The 19,938-nt window shown below is 37.0% G+C and overlaps 1 protein-coding gene across 1 annotated transcript; it reads right to left on the bottom strand.

The window, feature by feature from the left end:
- Positions 1-634: 634 nt before the first annotated feature.
- Positions 635-19,686, bottom strand: BBS7 (Bardet-Biedl syndrome 7). The gene is made up of 18 exons (XM_009887895.1): positions 19,678-19,686; positions 19,206-19,268; positions 18,178-18,353; positions 17,423-17,609; positions 16,654-16,726; positions 15,908-16,024; positions 14,394-14,524; positions 13,568-13,652; positions 11,750-11,852; positions 10,984-11,176; positions 9,405-9,479; positions 8,272-8,337; positions 6,030-6,169; positions 4,877-5,041; positions 3,659-3,768; positions 3,447-3,550; positions 1,790-1,913; positions 635-779 (listed from the first exon to the last, which is right to left on the bottom strand). The coding sequence occupies exons 1-18, from the start codon at positions 19,684-19,686 to the stop codon at positions 643-645; spliced, it is 2,058 nt and encodes a 685-aa protein (XP_009886197.1). The 3' UTR covers positions 635-642.
- Between the last annotated feature and the right edge of the window lie 252 nt (positions 19,687-19,938).

Here is a 19,938-nt window from a genome sequence, read left to right as displayed (position 1 = left end):
GGAGCCCGGCAGGGCAGGCGGCGGGAAGGAACGACTCCAGCTTTCCAATTCGGGAATTTCAGGCGGAGCTCGGAAATGAAGGACGAGGAAACAGGAGGCGCAGAGGAGGTTTAATGCCACCCGCTCTCTAACGGAGAGCTGAGACGGGGCTTTACAACCACCGCCACTCTAAAAGCCACAGACACTTCTCCCAGGCACACGGCAGCTCCATCGAGTGTGGCGAGATCCTGGTACCCTCTCATCCTCGCACCGCCCGCTCGGGGCAGCAGGCACAGCCCGCAGTCCTGCGTGGTTTAGCACAGATTTCTTCTAAACCAGTTTCTCCATACGTTCTTAAACCGCTCGTACCTGGTCTTAAAACAGCACTGAAAACATTTTTGCGAAAAGGGGATTGAGTTGGTATTTACATCTGATTAAGTTTTCTTTAGCTATGAAGAAAACTCTATACGTAAAAAGTTGCGCACATTTAACATACACAAGTTTATGTGAACAAAAGTTGACTACTGTATTCAATCTGATAATAAATACAAGTAAAATCTTAGAAATGACAGTAAAAGTGTTTTTCTTAGTGTTTTGGACTTGACAGTGAATGCCTCGATTTTAAAAGAAAAAAAAAAAAAGAAAATGATTGCTTTCCCCTTGTCAAGCTGCAGTCTCAAAAAAAGCAATCAGTCCATCTTGATCACAGCCATCCAGAATCTCCAGAAGAAGAGGAACTTTAGTTTTCACATTGGTGCCTTTGAATTTAAATTTATCGATGAAGAGATCTGTGATCATACCTGCAAAGGTAAAATCCCAGGACTTACTATTCGCTTTGTTTTCATTACGAGGCATCTCTACTTTTAACTCATTATTAAGTACCAACTACTCAAGTTGATTCTGGGTTTAGAGACAAGACTCTCTTTAAACTTCAGATTTTAAACAACGATTTACTTTCAAACAAACCCAAAACTCTGTTAGAACAGCTCAGGTTCCAGCTTCATTCCAAAGTGAGTGTTTCTGCCTTCCCATTACCCACATCTGGAACGCTAAAGAGAGAGAACTATCACAGGATGGGCAACGAGGCCTCTGCTTCCGCTGTACATACACCGGCTTAGTAAAGCTGGTGTCTGGCAGCGATTCTCTGAGCTGAGAGGTGTATAGGGAACACCAGAGGCGGCTACGGAACTTCCTTCACTAAATTAGATCATCTTCTATGAGTCTCCCTCCCCACCTCCTCTGCATTTTTCTGGTTTTCCGACGTTTTGCAAAACTTAACCACTCAGAACTTAATCACTCATTTAACTTGTATATATTCTTAAACACCTTCCTGAATTCGAATATAATCCTTAATTATGTCCATAAAGCAAAGATCATCCGAATATAAAAAGCTGTCTATTAAACAAAAAGTAGAGAAGTCACTTGCATATAATCCTGGTATTTTCAGTCTCAGTGATACGCTTCTGACATCAAATCAATTTTAGAAGCTCTCAGGTGAACAATTCTTGAGAAACTTTGGAGAGTTACTCCAAGTTTGTAGTAGCATACAAACCATTTTCAGTATGCGCCTCATCCTTAACTTCAGATTTTTATGATCAAAACCACTGTGTAAATATGCAGCCTTGGCGGTACGACCTGAGAGACATACATACTTACATACCTATTGCTGTCCTGACGCTACCCAAGCGTACCCACTTAGCGAATTATTTCAATTCTGCTAATACTGACTTTGTAACTATCTCAGTCACATCCAGCGGGCTCTCTGGACATTAAGCTGCATTTAAATAAAAAGTTCAATTGATCAACAAACCATAAAGTCTCTCGAGATGTGCAGGTTGTCTCTTGTATTCCTCAAGCAGCTGATCTGCCTCTTCCAAAATGCTGCGGTATTTTGGTAGCAGGAAGTCCACATTTCCTTCATGAACTTGTAATTCCTCAAAGACATTTTAAATCATAAGAATTAACAGCAGTTAAGTAACATGAGCATTAAAGTAAGAAGAAATTAAGCTTGAGTCTGACAGGAGGAAGTACTTCAGCGACAATCCCCTTCTAAACTAGCAAGAGTTATTTTCAAAGCGCCTCATTTTCTAGTCTTCTAACGAAATGCCAGAATTTACTTGTCACTTCATAGACTACGATGCTCAAAATCCTGTGTATTACAGCTTCCAGATCCGAGTACTGCCAGCACAGGATCACGCCACAGCCCAGCCCCTACAGAATCAAGCCTAAGGAAGGCTCAAAGCCTTCACCATGTCTTCATTTTTAGAATAATTCTAAAAGGTATAGTACATGCTGAAGTCGGAAGGCAAAAGTAAACTCTGAGAGCATCACTCCTATCGTGACAGCAAAAAGTTGTCTCTTCTAAAATGCCCCAGTCTACCGTCAGACCAATTTAAGATGGTCAATAGTATAGATCTTTTTACCCCCACAGAAAGACTGCTCTTTTCTAGATGAAATATAATTATGCTATGCATTGTCAGTCTGCTGGGATAACAGCTTTCATCAATCACTGGATTATTTTACTGCCTATGGATAAGTTATTACCCAAAAAATGAAGGACAAAAAATTTTGTCAAAAAAATTTGTCAAAGAAGATTTGCCATTTAAAAAAAAGCCTAAAACAAGCACGATGCGCAACATCATTATTATTGCACAAAAGTAACACACATTAAGAATAAATTCTCTATTATTCTTTGCCTCCCTGGTTTGCCAAGTCAAGCCCAAGTAAAATACTTTACTTTTAGTGATAATAAAGATACACACTATGCTCATTGGTCCTCAGTATTTCTACCAACTAAAGAGTTCTAACGACTAGTATTTGATTCCCCCAAAGGACAAGAGAGAATTGGTTGTCCATTTGAATCTCCCCTCCCCTTCAAAAAAAAAAAAACCAAAACCAACAAAAAACCAAGAGAGACGATAGCGGGTTTTTGACAGTAAAATCCTGGTTGCTGGAAAAAGTCCAAGAACTGAGACACGCTGCCTAACCGGTACCTCCCAAAGACTAACTGTTGAGGAACATATTAAGCAAGAGATTAAAAAGCAGGTAATTCAGAAATTACGAGACACTGGGATGAAGTTCCAAAGCAAGGAAGTCGCCATCTGGCCTGGATAATCATCCCCAGATCTAAACAAACTTTTCAAGTTACTGGAAAGAGACAAAGAAGGAACTGGAAAACAACAGTGGGCAAAAAGAGAACATTAGATGATAAAGCTGGCTGCCTTCTACTGTCTGATTTAAGCATCCTCAACATCAGTCAGTAATCCTACATGTTATTCGCTAGTTATATGGTACAAATGGGAATTTTCCTTGCAGAAGTCTGTTTCTGAGATTAATTAAAATACACGTCCTGGGAACTGAAACGGAACAGATAGCAGTATGACACAGATCTGACCTGAGCCATACAGCTTGGCATCTGACAACATAATCCCCCATAAAAATCCTTCCACGGGACTTCAGATACTTACTCTCAAAGCATCTATTAAGTGAACCTTCTTGGCCAACAGCTGCTGATACTCTAATTTAGGGTGGATAAGCTTTAATGTGTGCCTCACTGATTCTTCATTTACGTCTAGTAGGGAAGAAAAAAAAAACCCAACAAGCAAATGAATACTAAATATTCAATTTATAAGAATATAAAATTAAGTCAAGGACAAAAAAATAGAGAAGAAAGTTTTACCATACGATATGTTGAGATTAATCTTCCTTTTAGTAGCCTCTTTGGAAAGCACATCTTTTAGGATGGATATCGTAGAAATGTTGTCAGACTTAAAACATCCCTCACCTTTTCTATAAAGGAAGAAAAACTTCAAATGAACAAACTTAAACACACACATGCACATTAGATTTGTCCCTACCTTAAAACAGAAGGCCTGTAAATTAATTCCCAAATTAAAGAAAGCAATCTCTATAAACGTGATAATGATTCTCTGTCTATCAGGTGGCTGTACACAGACACATGCTATTTCCTCCTTTCCTATTCCCAGTATAATCTTGTCAGAGAACAGTTTGCTCCAGTAAATCAGACAAAGCAATATACACAAATCTCAGGTATACACAAAGCAGTTATCTTTATTATATGGCACTAAGGTTATACAAGCAAGATCTCTGCCTGTATTCATTCCTCCTAAGTTTTATCATTGCGATACCTTGAAGCCAAACAACAAGCTTCGATACCAGAAGTGAGAAAAAACACTCTTCCCCTTCCCCCCCAATATACACCACCCACCAACTTTCTACATTATGAGTAGACAACCTGTATGGTAGGCTGGGAGCAGGTTGGAATCTGTACAATTACAACAATTAATTTTTTTCCCCACTTTACAGTTCCATTTTCAGGCGGACGTACATAATTTGCTGAAGGAAGATATAACTAACGGATTTGCGAACAGAGTATTGAACACACAAATAACATTTGCCCAATACAAGTTGCAGAAAAAGAAGGTTTTCAGCTTAATGTTTATTCACATTTTTGTTAGCATGAATATTAAATGCCTTTTAAGTTATTTCTGCTCCTCAATACAAAAAAAAAGGAAGTTAGAAAACAACAGGCATTACAAAATAATCTCAGCATAGCTAGGTTCTTTAAATTCTAAAAGCAAGCCACCATCTTAAAATCATATCAAGGCTCTCCTCCCCAGCAATTTTTTGCATCAACTTCAAGAAAACCCATACGCAAGTTACAGATTGCATCATTACTGGGTAGCGTTCAGCCCAGTAATGTTTGACAATCCGTTTTAAGAAAGATTCCTCTTCTCCTTAATGGGAGTTTTGATGGGGTTAGGGGTGGAAAGGTGAGCAGTGGTATGTGCGTGAAACGGCACTTGTAGACTGGTCAAGAATGAAAAAGACAACAGCCCCAACATAGTCACACTGCGCTTTAGTAATTGTACTTTACCTGTAAGTACTCTCAAGCTGCGTACCCAGGAAGGTGTTCTGAAAATAAAAGGTGATACTCTCTCCAGCGGGAGTCTTTTCAGGCACTTCAGGCAAGCAAAACACAACCCAGGAGTGAATTTCAGCAAAACTGAACTGGCCTTTGAGCGTAAGGGCATTCATGGGTCTTTGATATTATGAAATAAAAAAAAAAAAAAAAAGAAAGAAAAAAGGTTAACAGTTATGAAGGAGGGGCACTGTCAGTGCACGGGTTATCCGTACGAAAAAAGCTTAGTTCCATGTGGTGGTTTCCTTTTAATCAACACCCTGTAAAGAGTCAGATATCTTGCTAAGTAGTTATGTATTACAGAACAAAGCTATTTTTCTGTATTTCAAGACAAAAAGCTATGCATACATTCAAGTTTTATCTCATAGTAGGCATGTTAGAACTGGGTAAGAAACTAGCTGGAAGTTTTTGACATATCCCGTTTCAAGTTGTTAAACCCGAAACTTATGGTTAAGGTACGTAACTGACAAGACAGCAAATACGACTAGGAGCCTCAACAGTCTCCCATGCTGTAAACCACAGACATAGCATTTACATCAAGAACGAGGCATAACGGAGCTCATTTGCACATTAAGTAAAAGCATTTGGTATCATTCCTTCAGTTTTGTGTTGAAGCAAGCAATACAAGATGTTACTGGAGGGTGGGGAAAAATCAAGTAGAAACTGCATGAAATAGTAGGTTCCTAACAAAGAGACAAGGGGCAAAAGAAGTCTTGGCTCAGTTTTGGAGCCAAATTTGCTGTGGGAAAGAATTGCATTAAAAGGGTGGAGAGGAGAAGGAGGCTGAAACTGAGAAGGCTGCGGTTACTGACACAGGGGAGTTTCCTTTCTACCACACCCTCAGCTCTACTAACACATAGGGTTGCACTATAATCCAGGTCAGTAAAATGAAAAATAACCTGAAAACAAGGATAAAGAAGAGCAAGGAAAGCAGGCACCCATTAAATGCGCATTTTCTGTCAGAAAACCCACAAAACGGAACTACAGGCTCAAAGTTGTAGGTTAGGGGTTAGAAATTACATACTTAAGATTATAGAGTAAGCATTGTTTGAACTGAATTGTGTCAGTTTTTCAAGTGAAAAAGGCATTCATTCTTCTTTGCAAATACCTGTCATGGTCAATAGAATGAGTTCTCTGATGAAGCGAAAGTGGTTTAATCTGATATTGATGAACTTGGCAGGTTTTTGGTTGAATTCTTGGAGTTACATATGCTTGAAGTGTCCCGTACTGTCCTTCAATTGATCGAACCTGCAGAAATAAAAGCAGAACCCACAAAAAAGAACAAAAGGCAAAAGATTAACTTAGCATGGTTTTGAAAATTGGTGGCTATTCCAAATATATTAAAGAAGGACTGTTGTACTTCAAGAATATTTAAAGTACTGTATTTACTTGATAGTGCCACTATAAATAGAGCAGATCACAAATGTTTTAAAACAAGGTGAAGTAGTGTCCCATGAAGTATTGCTATATTAGATGAATGAAACATTAGGAAATTAAAACCTGCTAATTTACTTTCTAATTAGCTAAAATAAAAAGTCTGTAACTTGCTTCTAATTCTTCAGCGGCCCCATTTTTTCTTTAATTAAGGAAAAAACATATTCAGTTGCAGTTGGAAGCAAAGAATAGATCAAAGAATTCAGACAAGTAACACTGAATTTCAAAATACACATTCATCTTTTCAAAGCAATCAAAGTTCTTCCCGAGCTATTTTTGGAAAAGCAAGAGGCCAGATTTAAGTTCAAGTCTCAGAATACCTAACAAGCAGGATGTACAAACACATTCAAGATAGAGTACACACTCTCCACACCTCTGAGGACACAGCAATGCATCAATGACTTCTCTGCTGAGATCAGTTACACAGACTGCACTAAGAAGTCTGCCACTCACACAGAACTGACAAGAAACAGGAGTGTCCCACCTACAGCACCAACACAGCCGTGAAAGTAGGCAGAGGAGGTATTGAAAGAGCTTTAAACAAACAAAAGAGCAGACTGGAGTTCAAGTATAGGTTTGCTTTACAGCCTTGATTATGTCCCCTGTTTTATAGGGTCTCAGAACTCAAAAAGCAGTGTTTTGCAGGAAGACACCCGCTTCAATGTTTTTAATAAAAATAAGTTAGTAAGGAGTTCTCTTTGGAAATAAAATCACCAAGACTTAGAAGTTGTATCGCCTGCACGTGCACAGATGAAATACAAAAAGAGAATGAACTCCACATGGCAGGATCACTGGAGATCTTCCATGTACTGCAGCGAGGTGGCAGTAGAACCTGTGCAGATAGAATCCATCACATCAGGATCCAAATGCAAGAGTGATAGTACAGCGTTTTGATGACACACTGCACTAGGATGACACACAACAGCAAGTTAATAAACGTTTTCAGTGGGAGAGAAAAAAAACAAACAAACTTCTTTTTGTGTATCATGAATGCGTTTGATTTATTTGTCTTGTGTTATTTACTCTTCACCTAGTATTTTCAATAGTAAAGGTGACCAGGGCCATATCCCTAAATTGAAATACGAGAACTGAGACAAAGAGGGATAAAGTGACCTGCTCAGAATCAGTAAGCACACTAACAGCATTTCTTAAGCAGGGGACCTGGGAAATAAGAGTCTTAGTTCTGCACACTAGGTCCATTATTGCGACCTCACCACAAAACAGGTTATCTCCCACATTTGATGCATTGTTGAGAGATACTAGTTGTTTAACGTAAATAAGTAAGTTTTAATTAGAGTAAATTACTTTCAATTATAATATGGTGCAACTTGTGCTGTTTGCCTTGATGATTTTCCTAATCATGATTTCCTTCATTATTTCCCCTGGTCGTAGCCACAAAATGTGTGAATTTGGTGGATCATTAAAATAAACCCCAAAACATCCACATGCCTTTAGTATAATAGGCATGGAATGACCGGATTTGCTTCCTTTCCAGATTACAAATCCAGTCTATATTCTCTGGTCACTTCCCAGCATAACTTCCTTCAAACACTTCCAAGGAACAAACAGCGCCAGAGCTTTCTTTCCCACACCTCTCTCCACTTTAAGTTCCACATACTGTCTCCAGAATCAAGTATTTTCACAGTCTGATTTCCCCACTGCTTTCATTTTAGGAACCCCAGGCTTTCCTCTGAAGTAACACATTTTTAGAAGCCTTTAGAAACCCTATAGACAAATACAGAGGAACAGAAGGCCCAAATTAGATGGTTCTCAGGAAACAACCCAGCAGTAGAAACTGGACGGATCATTTGCTCACGCTGAGCAGCCTGTCCAGGTAGAGATCTCTCCACTCAATTCCTAAGCAGACATCTACATAAACATTAATTAATTATGGAAAATGTATTGGAGCATTTTACCTTAAGTTCAAGTCTCGTAGTATTTGCTTGGCATCGGTAAGTTGCAAGAAGAAAGTTGCTATTTGGCTGTAAACAGAAAAAAAACCCAGAAAAATAACATAAAACAGGTCTGTGGATTCACAGAAGTTCTACTGGTCTGTTTTAACCGTAGACATGTACAGTAAAGTTTCTGCTATTTATGTACACCTATTTTACAAAAGTTAAATACAAAAAGCAATCTTTGGTTCTCTTCAGTATTCCAATTAATTTTAATGATGGTAGAATTTAAAAAAAAAATTATAGATAAAAAGAAATCAATTGAAGGGTCTTTAATACCATCATAAAAATTATAGAGAGATCTATTTTTCATCTGAAGCATGCATCTGTCAGCCTGCCCCATGCATCTGCAACATTAGTCCAACATCCAAAAACCTAAATAAGATGAGTAAGAAAACACACCAAAAAAAAGGCTAAATTAATCATCATGAATGACAAGAAACTTAAAATAACAAGTTGATTTCTGAAAGCTTCAGGCTAGACCAATAATGTACAAATTCAGTTCTTAAAACTAAAATACTTAGAGGACTGTTATAAGGAAAAAGACTTTAAAGAAGATTTTCATAATGATATGGTAGTTTCTGGATTTTCCCCTTCACCATAAGCATCTTTAGTAATTCTTTAAGTATTTAAGTTTATAATTATTACATAAAAAAATGCATTTAAACATATGCCTGCCCACACAGCAGAATTTTCATATTCTAAAGCGATTTTTAAGAGACAGTACGCAAGAAACAGAATGTTCTTCACCTAAATTACTTTGAATTAAATATATGTGATACTGGAAAATCCAGAGAAGACAGCAATTCTGAATGTGTCTTTCCCATTCCTGATCAGGCAGGAAAAAAAGCACGAGAGCAGCTGGTCCTGGATCCTTTTGCACATATTTAGCTTTGCCTTATGTCAGGACCTGCCACTAACTGCTAATTTTGCAGTATCTCTGACAAAGCTGAGCTCTCCAAAATTACCAAATGAGTAGTTTAACTCAATACATTTAAAATTACAAATACATACATCCAAACTCTATTTTTAATATACAATATTAAGAGTTTTCATCATGTGATCTCTATAAATGTAATCTCTTTTGTTTCACTTACCTCAGAATCACAGCTGCTAAAACTAACAACAGCAGAATTTTTATCCACATCCAGCAAGTCTATTGGGACATCACTCTGCAGAACATGGGAGGAAGGAAAAATAAAGAGCTTAGAGTTCCTCAGTAGCTTCTCACGCATTTATCCTCTAACTGTCATCAATTATTTTAATAACGGAGAGGCAATGAGTGCTTCATCCAAGAAGTAAAAGCCTAACAGACACACAGCTTACTACTTAATCCCAGAGTAACGTGAGGATCTTTCTCTCACTCTCTTATGGAGTCCTGAACTCTTGCGTGGCTGTCTTACAACTTTTGTGTAGGATGTTTAACTGTTGTTCAGACATGAAAGTATATTCACAGCTTTCAGACATGAAAGTATACTTCATCCGTATACATGACGTATACTCACGACTGAACTGTTTCCCTATTTTAATAGGGGGATTACAATCTTCATTCAAGAAACAAAGGATCGTATTACATAATTATTCATGATCCTTTTAGTTACAGTAATGCTTCTGACAGAGACCACTTCTCATCTACATGTGTTTTCACTGGAACTAAAATGAAATCTAACACTGTTTTAAAAATGAGATTAAAGGGCATTGGAATGATTAATTACTTGATCTGGTACTGCTTTATAACTTCACAGAAGTGTCAGGAAACATTGATAAATACGCAACATACTTCCTAAAAGATATTTTTAAAACAGTATTACTGTCTTCTCACAGCAGAGGAATAGAGGATATTGCTTTATATGTCTCTAAAGAAAAAGCTATAAATTCTAAACTCTACATTAAGTTCAGGGCTAGATCAAACATTTTCATTATTCCTCATTTAGCTATTGAAACAGCAGATACTATAGAGCTGTTTAGCTGTAGGTTAGCATTGCTCTAATAACATCCTTAATAAATAAGACTTGTATTAAGAAGTGAAAAATAAAATCCAGCAGTAGTTCTCTCCCATTTGTTATGGCAAATTGACCTCACAAATTCCTCTCCCCGTGTGTGTCCCAAATGAAGGTAATTCAGTACTCTTTCTGACTACCAAAGATAACATTAATTTCAGCTGACGCAGGAGGAGGAATAGCTAACTAAGGCTGCTCTACTTGGCAGGGATATTTATCACCAATTGCCCACAAATCAGATGCTCTTCCACACCGAAAGTGCACAGGGGGCTCACACCATTCTAAAATTAATTTTCTACTACAGAGGGTACTTAACTGGCAAGTGAAAAATTTAAGATTTAGTAAGTTAAGTGCTGTTTGAATAAGGAGGGACATACAAAAGCAAGCACAAAAGTTACATAAAAACCTGCTAGTACAGCAGGCATTTTGATCTATTTTGGTAGTTAGTATAATGTTGCTCTGTTCCATAAAGGTTTAAGCTGTATTTGTTCCCTAACAAGCACTTAAAACAGTTACTTCAACATTACAAGGCTATACACTTCAATTTGCTCTTACAACAATTCAGACATTTAAAAACCCATACTTAAGATACCGTAACTCGGCTTTTTAAAGTAGAAGGTCTCCAAATGTTTTATTTATACATCAAGAAAGGCAACAAGAAGAAAAAGACACTCACCTGTACCAGCACATTATCTATAGCTGTCTGCACCTCCAAGATGAGGCTGTAGCTAGCATCATCCTTATTTAAAGTAAACTTATCATTCACACTAAACGCAGGTACTGCTGAAACAGCAGTACTGGATTGAGAAGACTGCTGGTATTTTTCACGTTCCTGAAGTACTTTAATCTGTAAGTGTTCCAACTCATTCCTACAAAAAGGAAAACACATACAATGTCTTAAAAAAACAACTATAAAAGCTACCCTATAAATGAAGTAGATTAAGCTTGCAAGGCAATCATGTTTGTTGTCTGTCCACAATTTTCCAACCAGAAGTGACTGGTGACTCCCCTTTCCACATACAAAACAAAGATAAAATACAAACTCTATCACATTAAAACGTAGATTCTACCTTGTACCTTGCCAAAAGGGATTTCTATGAGTCACAGGAAAGGACAACCTCTCTCCCTTCAAGAGTAAACCACACTGAACTATATGCTAGAGACTACTTTCTTCCCATCATTTAGAAGCTACAAGCAGCATGGAAGAAGGGAATCTTATCTTGCTGATACTGAGGAAGAAGGCATTAAGACATCACCGCGTCGAGGCAAGACAGAAAGAGACTGTGAAATGAGGCTGCTATTCATTTCTGCTTTGAAAAGGCTTAAATCTACTGCTAGATACATTAACGATACAGAAAGTCCAGTGAGATAGGAAGGAAAGATGACATTTCAGCTTTCAACATTTCAAGTCTTCCATTCAAATTTTTTTCCAGTGCAATTACCTTAAGGATGAAATCTTGCTCTGCATTTCTTGACTTAATTTTAGTTCTTCACCTGATCCACCTTCTCTATGGACAGGTTCTGTAGTCAGTCCTGTCAGCCAGCCTAAACCAATATATGAAGTTTATATTCCTTATAAGCTATAACAAAAAGTCTACACTAAGCTTTTGTATGTGTGGAGTGATTTTTGCCCCAGATGCTGGGTAGAGAGAATAGAGACTTAAATTTAATCCTTTCTTTGCAGGATTACTCTAGACACCGAGCATGATTTTTTATGGGTTTCATTCTTAACTTACAGATTGGAAAACATTACTTATTCTTTTTCATTAAGTCCTTCAAGCAATAAATCCCTCTGCGGCAGTTTTTAACTGAGACCTTAATTTTTCTCCCACCTCTCTTTACCTGGCAAAACCTTGAAAAATTGGCAGTACTATAGTTGAAAACAAAATAAAACAAACCCTGTGCAATGTGTTTATAGCAAACTGTATGTTGCACAGTGTGCTTTGAGACTGAACACTGCCAGTTGAAGTGAAAAAAAAATAAATCACCTTTTTGTTTACTTAATTACATTTACTTATAAAAGTAAATACTAGTTGATTATATCCTGACACCTCAGGTACAATATGTGGACTTGAATGGCTGTTAATAGCTCTAGTTACCCCATCTAATACATGCAAACAGCAAGATAGCATTATTATAAAATGGACCATAAAAGCTGACATGTCCATGATCTTTCACATTCCTTACCTATCTACTTCAAGTACCAAAAAAAGCCCAATAATAGAGCATGAACTTTAAAAAAAAATCCACAGGAGTCCTACACTGCCAGGCTTCAAATGTAACTTTTACTGCTCTAGGCATCACTTTTCCTGATCTGCCAAAATCTGCCAAACTCAGTCTACTGCACGTCCTACCAGACTTTACCTTTGAAAACCCAGAGGAGAACATGGGCTTTCGCTTTTTTCTTTCTTCTACAATTGATGGATCTTTGTAACATTCCCACACGCACGAAAAGAAGCCACAAAGGACTTTGGTATGATAGGCTGCAATAATACTGTGGCCAAAACAATTCACACAAGGTGAGGTATAAGAGTCTTTTAATCACCCAAAAACTACTTAAAAGAGGTACTTGAACACCATTACTTCTCAATAACCGAGAATTGTATCTTGCCGAAATACATCATTTTAAATACAAGATGTTTCAGTAGGCTAATTTTTTTAGCATTGAAGATAACTGAAGATAGAGAATTAGCAAAATTTAGCTCCCAGAAGTTAACACATGCAGCAGGTTTATCACAGCCTCTGTGACAGTCAGGCCAATAGCTCGAATCCTACAGAGCGGCTGCTGAGATGCCTCACGTGGGGAAGATTTATTTTCTACTAAAAGCAAAACCAACCCCATTTAAAGCCCTGTGAAGCTGAAAAGGAAGGAAATTACGTAAAATGACAGGAAACAAAAAAAATATGCATGTCTATCAATACTTTCAATACAAAAAAAATCATAAGTAATTCCTTCAGACAAAACATACTCATTATTTCATCACAGTTAGGCAGCAGTCTACACCAGAGAAAAACCAGCCACTGCATTACACAGCAGAACATATTAATATCTTAAACTGTAAAAACACAGCTTAAGTGTAGGAAACATTTTTTTGCAGTGTAAATATTAAATTAAAAGATATCTTTTCAACAAAACATTATGCTGGTTCCAATCAGACCAAAAATTTTAAGAGATGTGAGCTGCTTTAATGACACAGCCTGCTTAATTTTTATCACATCATCATACGCAATGTTTATTGAGTAAATGATATGAAGCTTACCTGAATATGTGGATGCTAAAATTTCATCATACCCATCTTTTCCTACACAGCCACCTTGGATTGATGCAATGCTCTCTGATAAAGCCTTCAAATAAATACATTCAAGCAGAGGGAAGTATCACTGCATTCATTTTAAAAGTTTGGGGTTTTTGTGGGGGTTTTAAGGGTCGTGCTCCTCTTTCTATCTGCATCACAAAATACCTACATAGATGCACAATACCTAGACCTACAAAAAAGTAAGCCAGCTGATGACTATCGCAGCTAAATCGGGATGTTTTAGCAAATGCATTCCAATTCTGCTCTGCATAACAAAGACATTAAAAAGCATTTTAATGCAAAACACTGAGGGACAATATTTTTCCAGGAGGAATTAGCATTCTGACTGAAGGCTAAAATAGTCACTATGGATCAAATCTACTATTTTAAACAATTCATAACCAAAGTAATTATGCTCAGCAAAGTCCTGACAGCTTACATTTATTATTTTACACATGAAACAGACTATACACAGCATAGAGTTGCTTTTTCACTGACAGAGCAGCACTGTGTTGGGTTTCACCCAGGAGAGACTTCAACAGTCAACAGAGCCAGATTTAACACACCCTCCACACTATTTTCTTTTTTGCTCAAATTAGGAGTATCTCACCTTCTTGTTCTTAAATATTAGGATATCGCTTTGAAGTTCATATTGTCGACATTACAGAGCTCAAATTAAAAACATGCTAGTAGTAAAGATCTTGTATATACTTTAAGTTTTGAAATACTGGTGGTTTGGGTTTTTTAAATTCATTTTTTCCAGCAAAGAAGAATATGAACGTGGGCTTACATGATCATATCGAAGGGCAGGATCATCTGCACTCTCAAAGTTATAGATTTCAAGCACTCCATCATCTCGTCCAACAAGTAATTCTTTAACTCCATCTCCCAGAATGTCAAAACTATCAATGCATAAGATACCTAATGAAAAAGAAAACAAACCCATTCACTTTGTCTTTATTCTTTTATGACACAACGATACACAGGCCACATTCAATTACGCAGAAAGATTCTTGGTCGGCTTTTAAGGTTTTATTAATGCCATTTCTGGATGGGTCCACTAGAGGGCTCTCTCTCCTGTGCGTGAGGTTCAAGATTTGTACAATTTGTACTGCTGTGTGGGTTTTACAGCAAACAATTCCAAATCAAAACCACTACAGTTCCCTTGGTGAAAACCTCTGCACAGAGACCCCTTCTGATGTTCGCTTACTTCTGAGCAGTTTAACCCTCCCTCGTCAAACATTTCACCGGACGAACTATTTGTCTGTCCACACTACTGTAACTTCACCAGTTGAAGAAGCAAGCAGTCTTTGTCTCCTCCAGTTGACTTAAAGCTATTGGTAAACAGACAACTGTGATTTCTGGCTAAGGTGACAGCAAGAGGGCTCTGACTAGTGCCAGACCCAGACTAGGTACTGCCACTTGACACGTCAGTGGACAAATCCACTACTAGTGCATGCGGAACCAGCCTCTGACAACTAACTATGCTTGGACAGGAAAGAGTTAAGGTCTGGAAGAAGGAAAAAGCAGTGATTTTGTAAACAAAAATTAGTATGGAAAACGAGATGGAATTTAACTTTTATGACTCCTTCATATTTCATATGAAGAGTAAGGACATACTAGGAAGCATTTTAAGAAAATAATTTAGCGATAGCTTTTATGAGATAATTAAATTAAAAAAAATATATCCATATATATTCTATTCTGGTCTTCTCCTTTACAAAGGAGCATGGGCCACTAGATGCTGCGCAAGCATCATACCAAGGCTACAACAGGGAAACTGTCATACTGTGCTCTGATTGGTTAAGTCTCATTGTGGAGCTTTAATGAAAGCCTTATCCCATCTTCAGACAAAAACACTTATTAAGTCTTTTTTTAAAAAAAGAAGAAAAAAAAACAAAAGGGAAGATGCTAACATTTCCTGTGAAGAAACTTTAAGGCCACTGAATATCTGAAAAATCTGGGAGATATATATGCACTTAGAAATAGTCACCAAAATGATAAAAGCCTTAAGTAATCATATATGAATCAATACCATTTTACAAACGCCACTTTAAAAATACTGTATAAAAAAAATATATACTAAAGTACTGGAAATAATATTGAACAGAAAACCCAAAGCAAGACAAACTGCTTAGAATTTATAAGAAAATCAGAACAACGAAAGAGAGCTTACTCATATTAATATCACATAGTGACATAATGCCTCCAAAGTATCTATGAATAAGATTTCCTGATTATTATACTCATAACAAAGCCTCAGATACGCTGGAAAGCTAAAGAGTGGGAGATTGAGACACATACCTCCTCTCTTTTTTTCATTTCCAATTTCCCACTTCGGTATAGGCTTGGAACCATTAATCTGGATAAGACCCAGTTTACCATCAGAAGTTCCATACACAATTTCTTCTCCAGAATCACCTAAACACAAACTGAATTTAGACTCGATAAAATAAAGCACTCCAATTAAAAAAAAAAATTCAAGTATTGTGCAGTTACGCTCTACAACCAAAGGGAAAAAGAAAATACTAATTTTAGTGTTGTGTAAGGGAAGCTTTAAAAACAAGCTTTAAAAACAAACAAACACAGGAAAACTGCACCTGTTCTGAGAATTTCTTCATGGCTAACAGTCTTCTGTGTATGAATGCCCCCCCTGCACTGGAGTTCTGCCTACAAACCATTCAACTTAAATTTCAGCAAAAATAGGCTATTAAATTGCCTTTACAGAAGAGAAACAAAGAGATTCATTCAGAACACACATCCAACAGTGAATGTCGTGCTGAGACTTAAGCAAGCAAGAACTACTTTTCCAAACCAGCTCTGAATGTCGCTGTCACACAATCTAACTGAAACTAAATTAAGCACCAGATTAACACGCTAAAGTGATTTCTATTAGGTTAGAACTGATTAGCAAGAAGGATGATCAAACTATTTTAAGCTTCATCCTTCTACAGTCTTAGTTTATGTGCACTCTACTCAATATTCTCATCCATCCATGGATGGGTGCAACTAACAATTCTTAGTTATGCATATATTCAAAATCTTGTTACCCCCATTTCCGTTGTTTAGAGCAAGAACAGTAGGTGGTCCAGGAACTTCTGCTTCGTACAGTAAATCAGATCCCTAAAACCAAGGAGAACCATCTTGAAAGAGTTCTATAAAAAAACCCAAACAAACAAAAAAACCAACCCCCAAACCAAAACACCAAACAAAACCACACCAAACAAACCAAAAACACCCACCAAAAAACACCAACCACAAACCAAACCAAAACCCCACAAGCAAAATTATTATTATAGTAATGGATACACTTCATTTATACAAACTCCCAATACCTATGAGAGAACCACTTCTGAACCAAAACAGAGTGACGTTTATATAAATAAAACATAGGATCCTTGAAATGTGTTAATTTTTAAAATAATCTGCAAATTTGTCTGGCAAATAAATTTTTTAACTAATTTAATATCACTCAGGTTTGTCACAACAGTAATCTGTGAGAGCAAGAATTTTCCAATTGATGAAGACTTACACATTTAATTCCCTTATGTGAGCACTTTTAGTTAGACCAATGTGTTATCTACTTCCACCTATGAATTCCAAAGCCCATTTATAGGGGTTTTATTAATCTTCATTTTACAAATTTACAATCATGATTTTCCTTTTTTTTAAAAAAAAAGTACCAGCATTATAGACAAATAAGTAAGACACAACATGCTTATCCCTATGATGTTTAAGCCATGCTAATACGCTGATTCCCTTAAGAATTAGTCCAATTCTATGGCATCAATACATAAATAAACAAGCAAGTATTTTGACCTGTAAAACTCTCAGGACTCTATCCTGACATGCAAGTACCGGTGTAATGCAATTCACTTTATCTACAGGAAGGCAGAGAACATCATTGATTTTATCTCCTGATAAGTAGTAGTGCTGGTCTTTGCAGTCGCAGTAATGGTTATAGATATAGCTCGCACAAAGAAAGAGATCTGCTCCTGAAATATGCCTGAGAAAAAGAAAACAGTTCCTGTAGCAATTTCCCAGTATAGTTGCAGCGATTGTCTTTTAGCCTTACTATATGCATGTCCTGCCACTTGCAGATTTACGAATGCTAAAACCGTATGATTTCTATAGGTCTCAAATTTCCTATTTTGTCTTCACGTAAATCCTAAGAAGATTCATTTATATAATTTCATTATATTAATTCTTCTCAAGCTGGTTTATAAATGGCAGCATCTTACATCATGATCCAAAAAGAAAAATAGAATATTTGTTCCTGTTCTGCTACAGGAAGGGTATATGGACATGACACACTATGGCAATAACCCGAGGTCCACTCACCTGCATTTGCACCGATGCAAGAGACTCCAGACGCCTCCCACCCCCCCTACACTTTCTAAACTTCACCATGATTTTCTAAGTTTCTTCCTACACGCCATGGCACAAGCTAAAGCTGGAGTGGCACTTAGTGTTACCTACAACACGCACACAATACAGTAAAAAGATTATTTCACAAAATCATAAACTAACAATCTGCTACGGCTATGAACAAAAATGCAAAATGTCATACTTACATAGCTTTGATGCTTTCAGTGAGGTTAGTTTCAAATGAAAGAAACTGCTTCCCTCTTTTTGTGAAACCTCTAACCTCTGATCCTGTAGCCACAAAAATTTTCTCCTGTGGTGTATTAAGAGCTCCTCCCAACTCCAATCTTGCAATTTTTTGGCCTGGCAGTGTCTTGAACACTGGCTATAAATAGAAAAGCAATTTTGATCATCACAACATTGTATTTATAGTAATCTTTTAACATAAATGATAGTAAGTTTGCTTTACAATCTCTGGCAAAACTAAGATACTATGGATTATATGCAGACAAAAATAATCTGTACATTTCTGTTCAGAATCACAAAGAAATCAAGCTTTAAGTCAATAAATATAAAAAGCTGTAAAATACAATAAACTAAGGCTTTATTATTTCACTGTTATTCATCCACAGGAAAATTTCAGTACTGCTGCTAGCTGTAAGGTTTTTGTTTGTTAGTGTTGAGGGTTTTTTTTAAAGAACAATACACACACTCACTCCCTCTTACATGTTGCATTCTTATTCCAGAAGACTACACAGATTTCTTGTATTGCTATAGAGTCCTTATGATCTGGCTATGAATCTTCTCAAGAGAAGAAAAAAAAATAAAAATACATTTTTATTAAGCTGGGCATAAGGCTTATAAAAAGCAATCAGTTTGCCAGAATCACCTAAGGTGAGTGACTTAGTGAATCATTGCAGGTTTTTGTCCAGTCACAGTAACTGAGTACACACACAGGCTTAAGCACAACTGAGCTGCAGAGCAAAAGGTGTTAAACTGACTTTTTTTTTTTTTTGTGATGATACACACTAGTATCTGACTGTATAACCGTGGAGGACTATGGCTTGTCCAGGCATGAAATCAGCACGCCCTTATCACAGCTAGGTATCAGTCCACAGCTCTACCTAGACAACTTCCACAGGTATCTCATTTCCCATGTCAATAAAAACTGACTTTCAAAGTTCATTAGGAAGAACATTTAAAAAATAAAATTTTAAAATGGAACAGTTCCACTTACCACAGCTTCCCCTTTTTTTATGCCAAAACATGTAATGACCCCATCCTGATCTCCAACAACCACCTTCAAAAGTATAACACATCGTTATTTTTTACTACATGCATTTTTAAATAATGTTTTTTCATATATTAATTGTATTTTCCTGTATTTAAATACTTTAAATTCTACAGTACTTAGTTTGCATAGCTGTATGTAGAAAAGCTTGATAAACTGCTCTAGAGAGGACACTAAAGCCCAAGAACAGTAATTTAAGTGATAGTATTTACAATCTTTTTTATGCTTCTACTTGTAAACACCAGCAACCATCAAGCTGAACGCTCCCGAAAGGCATACTTGGGAATAGTTCTGGTTTTGTACCAAGAACCTATTATTAAAAAAAAGAAAAATGCACTGTTATTTCTATTGTGCTTTCCTAAGTAAGTTTCCTTAGCTTGAAGCTATATTAAGGAAAACTGAAAGAGAAATATTTTACCTCAAGCATTAGCAAAACAGAAATAGGGAAACATGTAAGAACTTCCTGGCGGTTGTCAGCAATGCCGTAAGTTTGGAAAATTCCTTACTGGTTCGCAAAGTTTTCCAACAACAAATTTAGACTTTTTTTTTTTTCTCCCTTTCTCTCCGCTATTTTTTCCAAAACCTTCCACAGAGGTGGTTCCAAAGTCCTCCCCCGTGAGGTCCCACCCGAAGAGACCCAAGAGGCGGTCACTGAGGGGCCGAGGGGATCCCCCCCCCC

The sequence above is a fragment of the Charadrius vociferus genome, unplaced genomic scaffold (assembly GCF_000708025.1).
Source record: "Charadrius vociferus isolate BGI_N301 unplaced genomic scaffold, ASM70802v2 scaffold806, whole genome shotgun sequence".
Classification (NCBI taxonomy): domain Eukaryota; kingdom Metazoa; phylum Chordata; class Aves; order Charadriiformes; family Charadriidae; genus Charadrius; species Charadrius vociferus.
This window is presented reverse-complemented; position numbering and strand designations above follow the sequence as displayed.

Excerpts from the sequence above, each read along its gene's own strand:
- BBS7 (XM_009887895.1), bottom strand. Across the intron at positions 13,653-14,393 it reads CTGCCCTTCGATATGATCAT|GCTTTATCAGAGAGCATTGC; the intron begins GTAAGCCCACGT and ends ATTTATTTGAAG. Across the intron at positions 780-1,789 it reads ACATCTCGAGAGACTTTATG|GTATGATCACAGATCTCTTC; the intron begins GTTTGTTGATCA and ends TTACCTTTGCAG.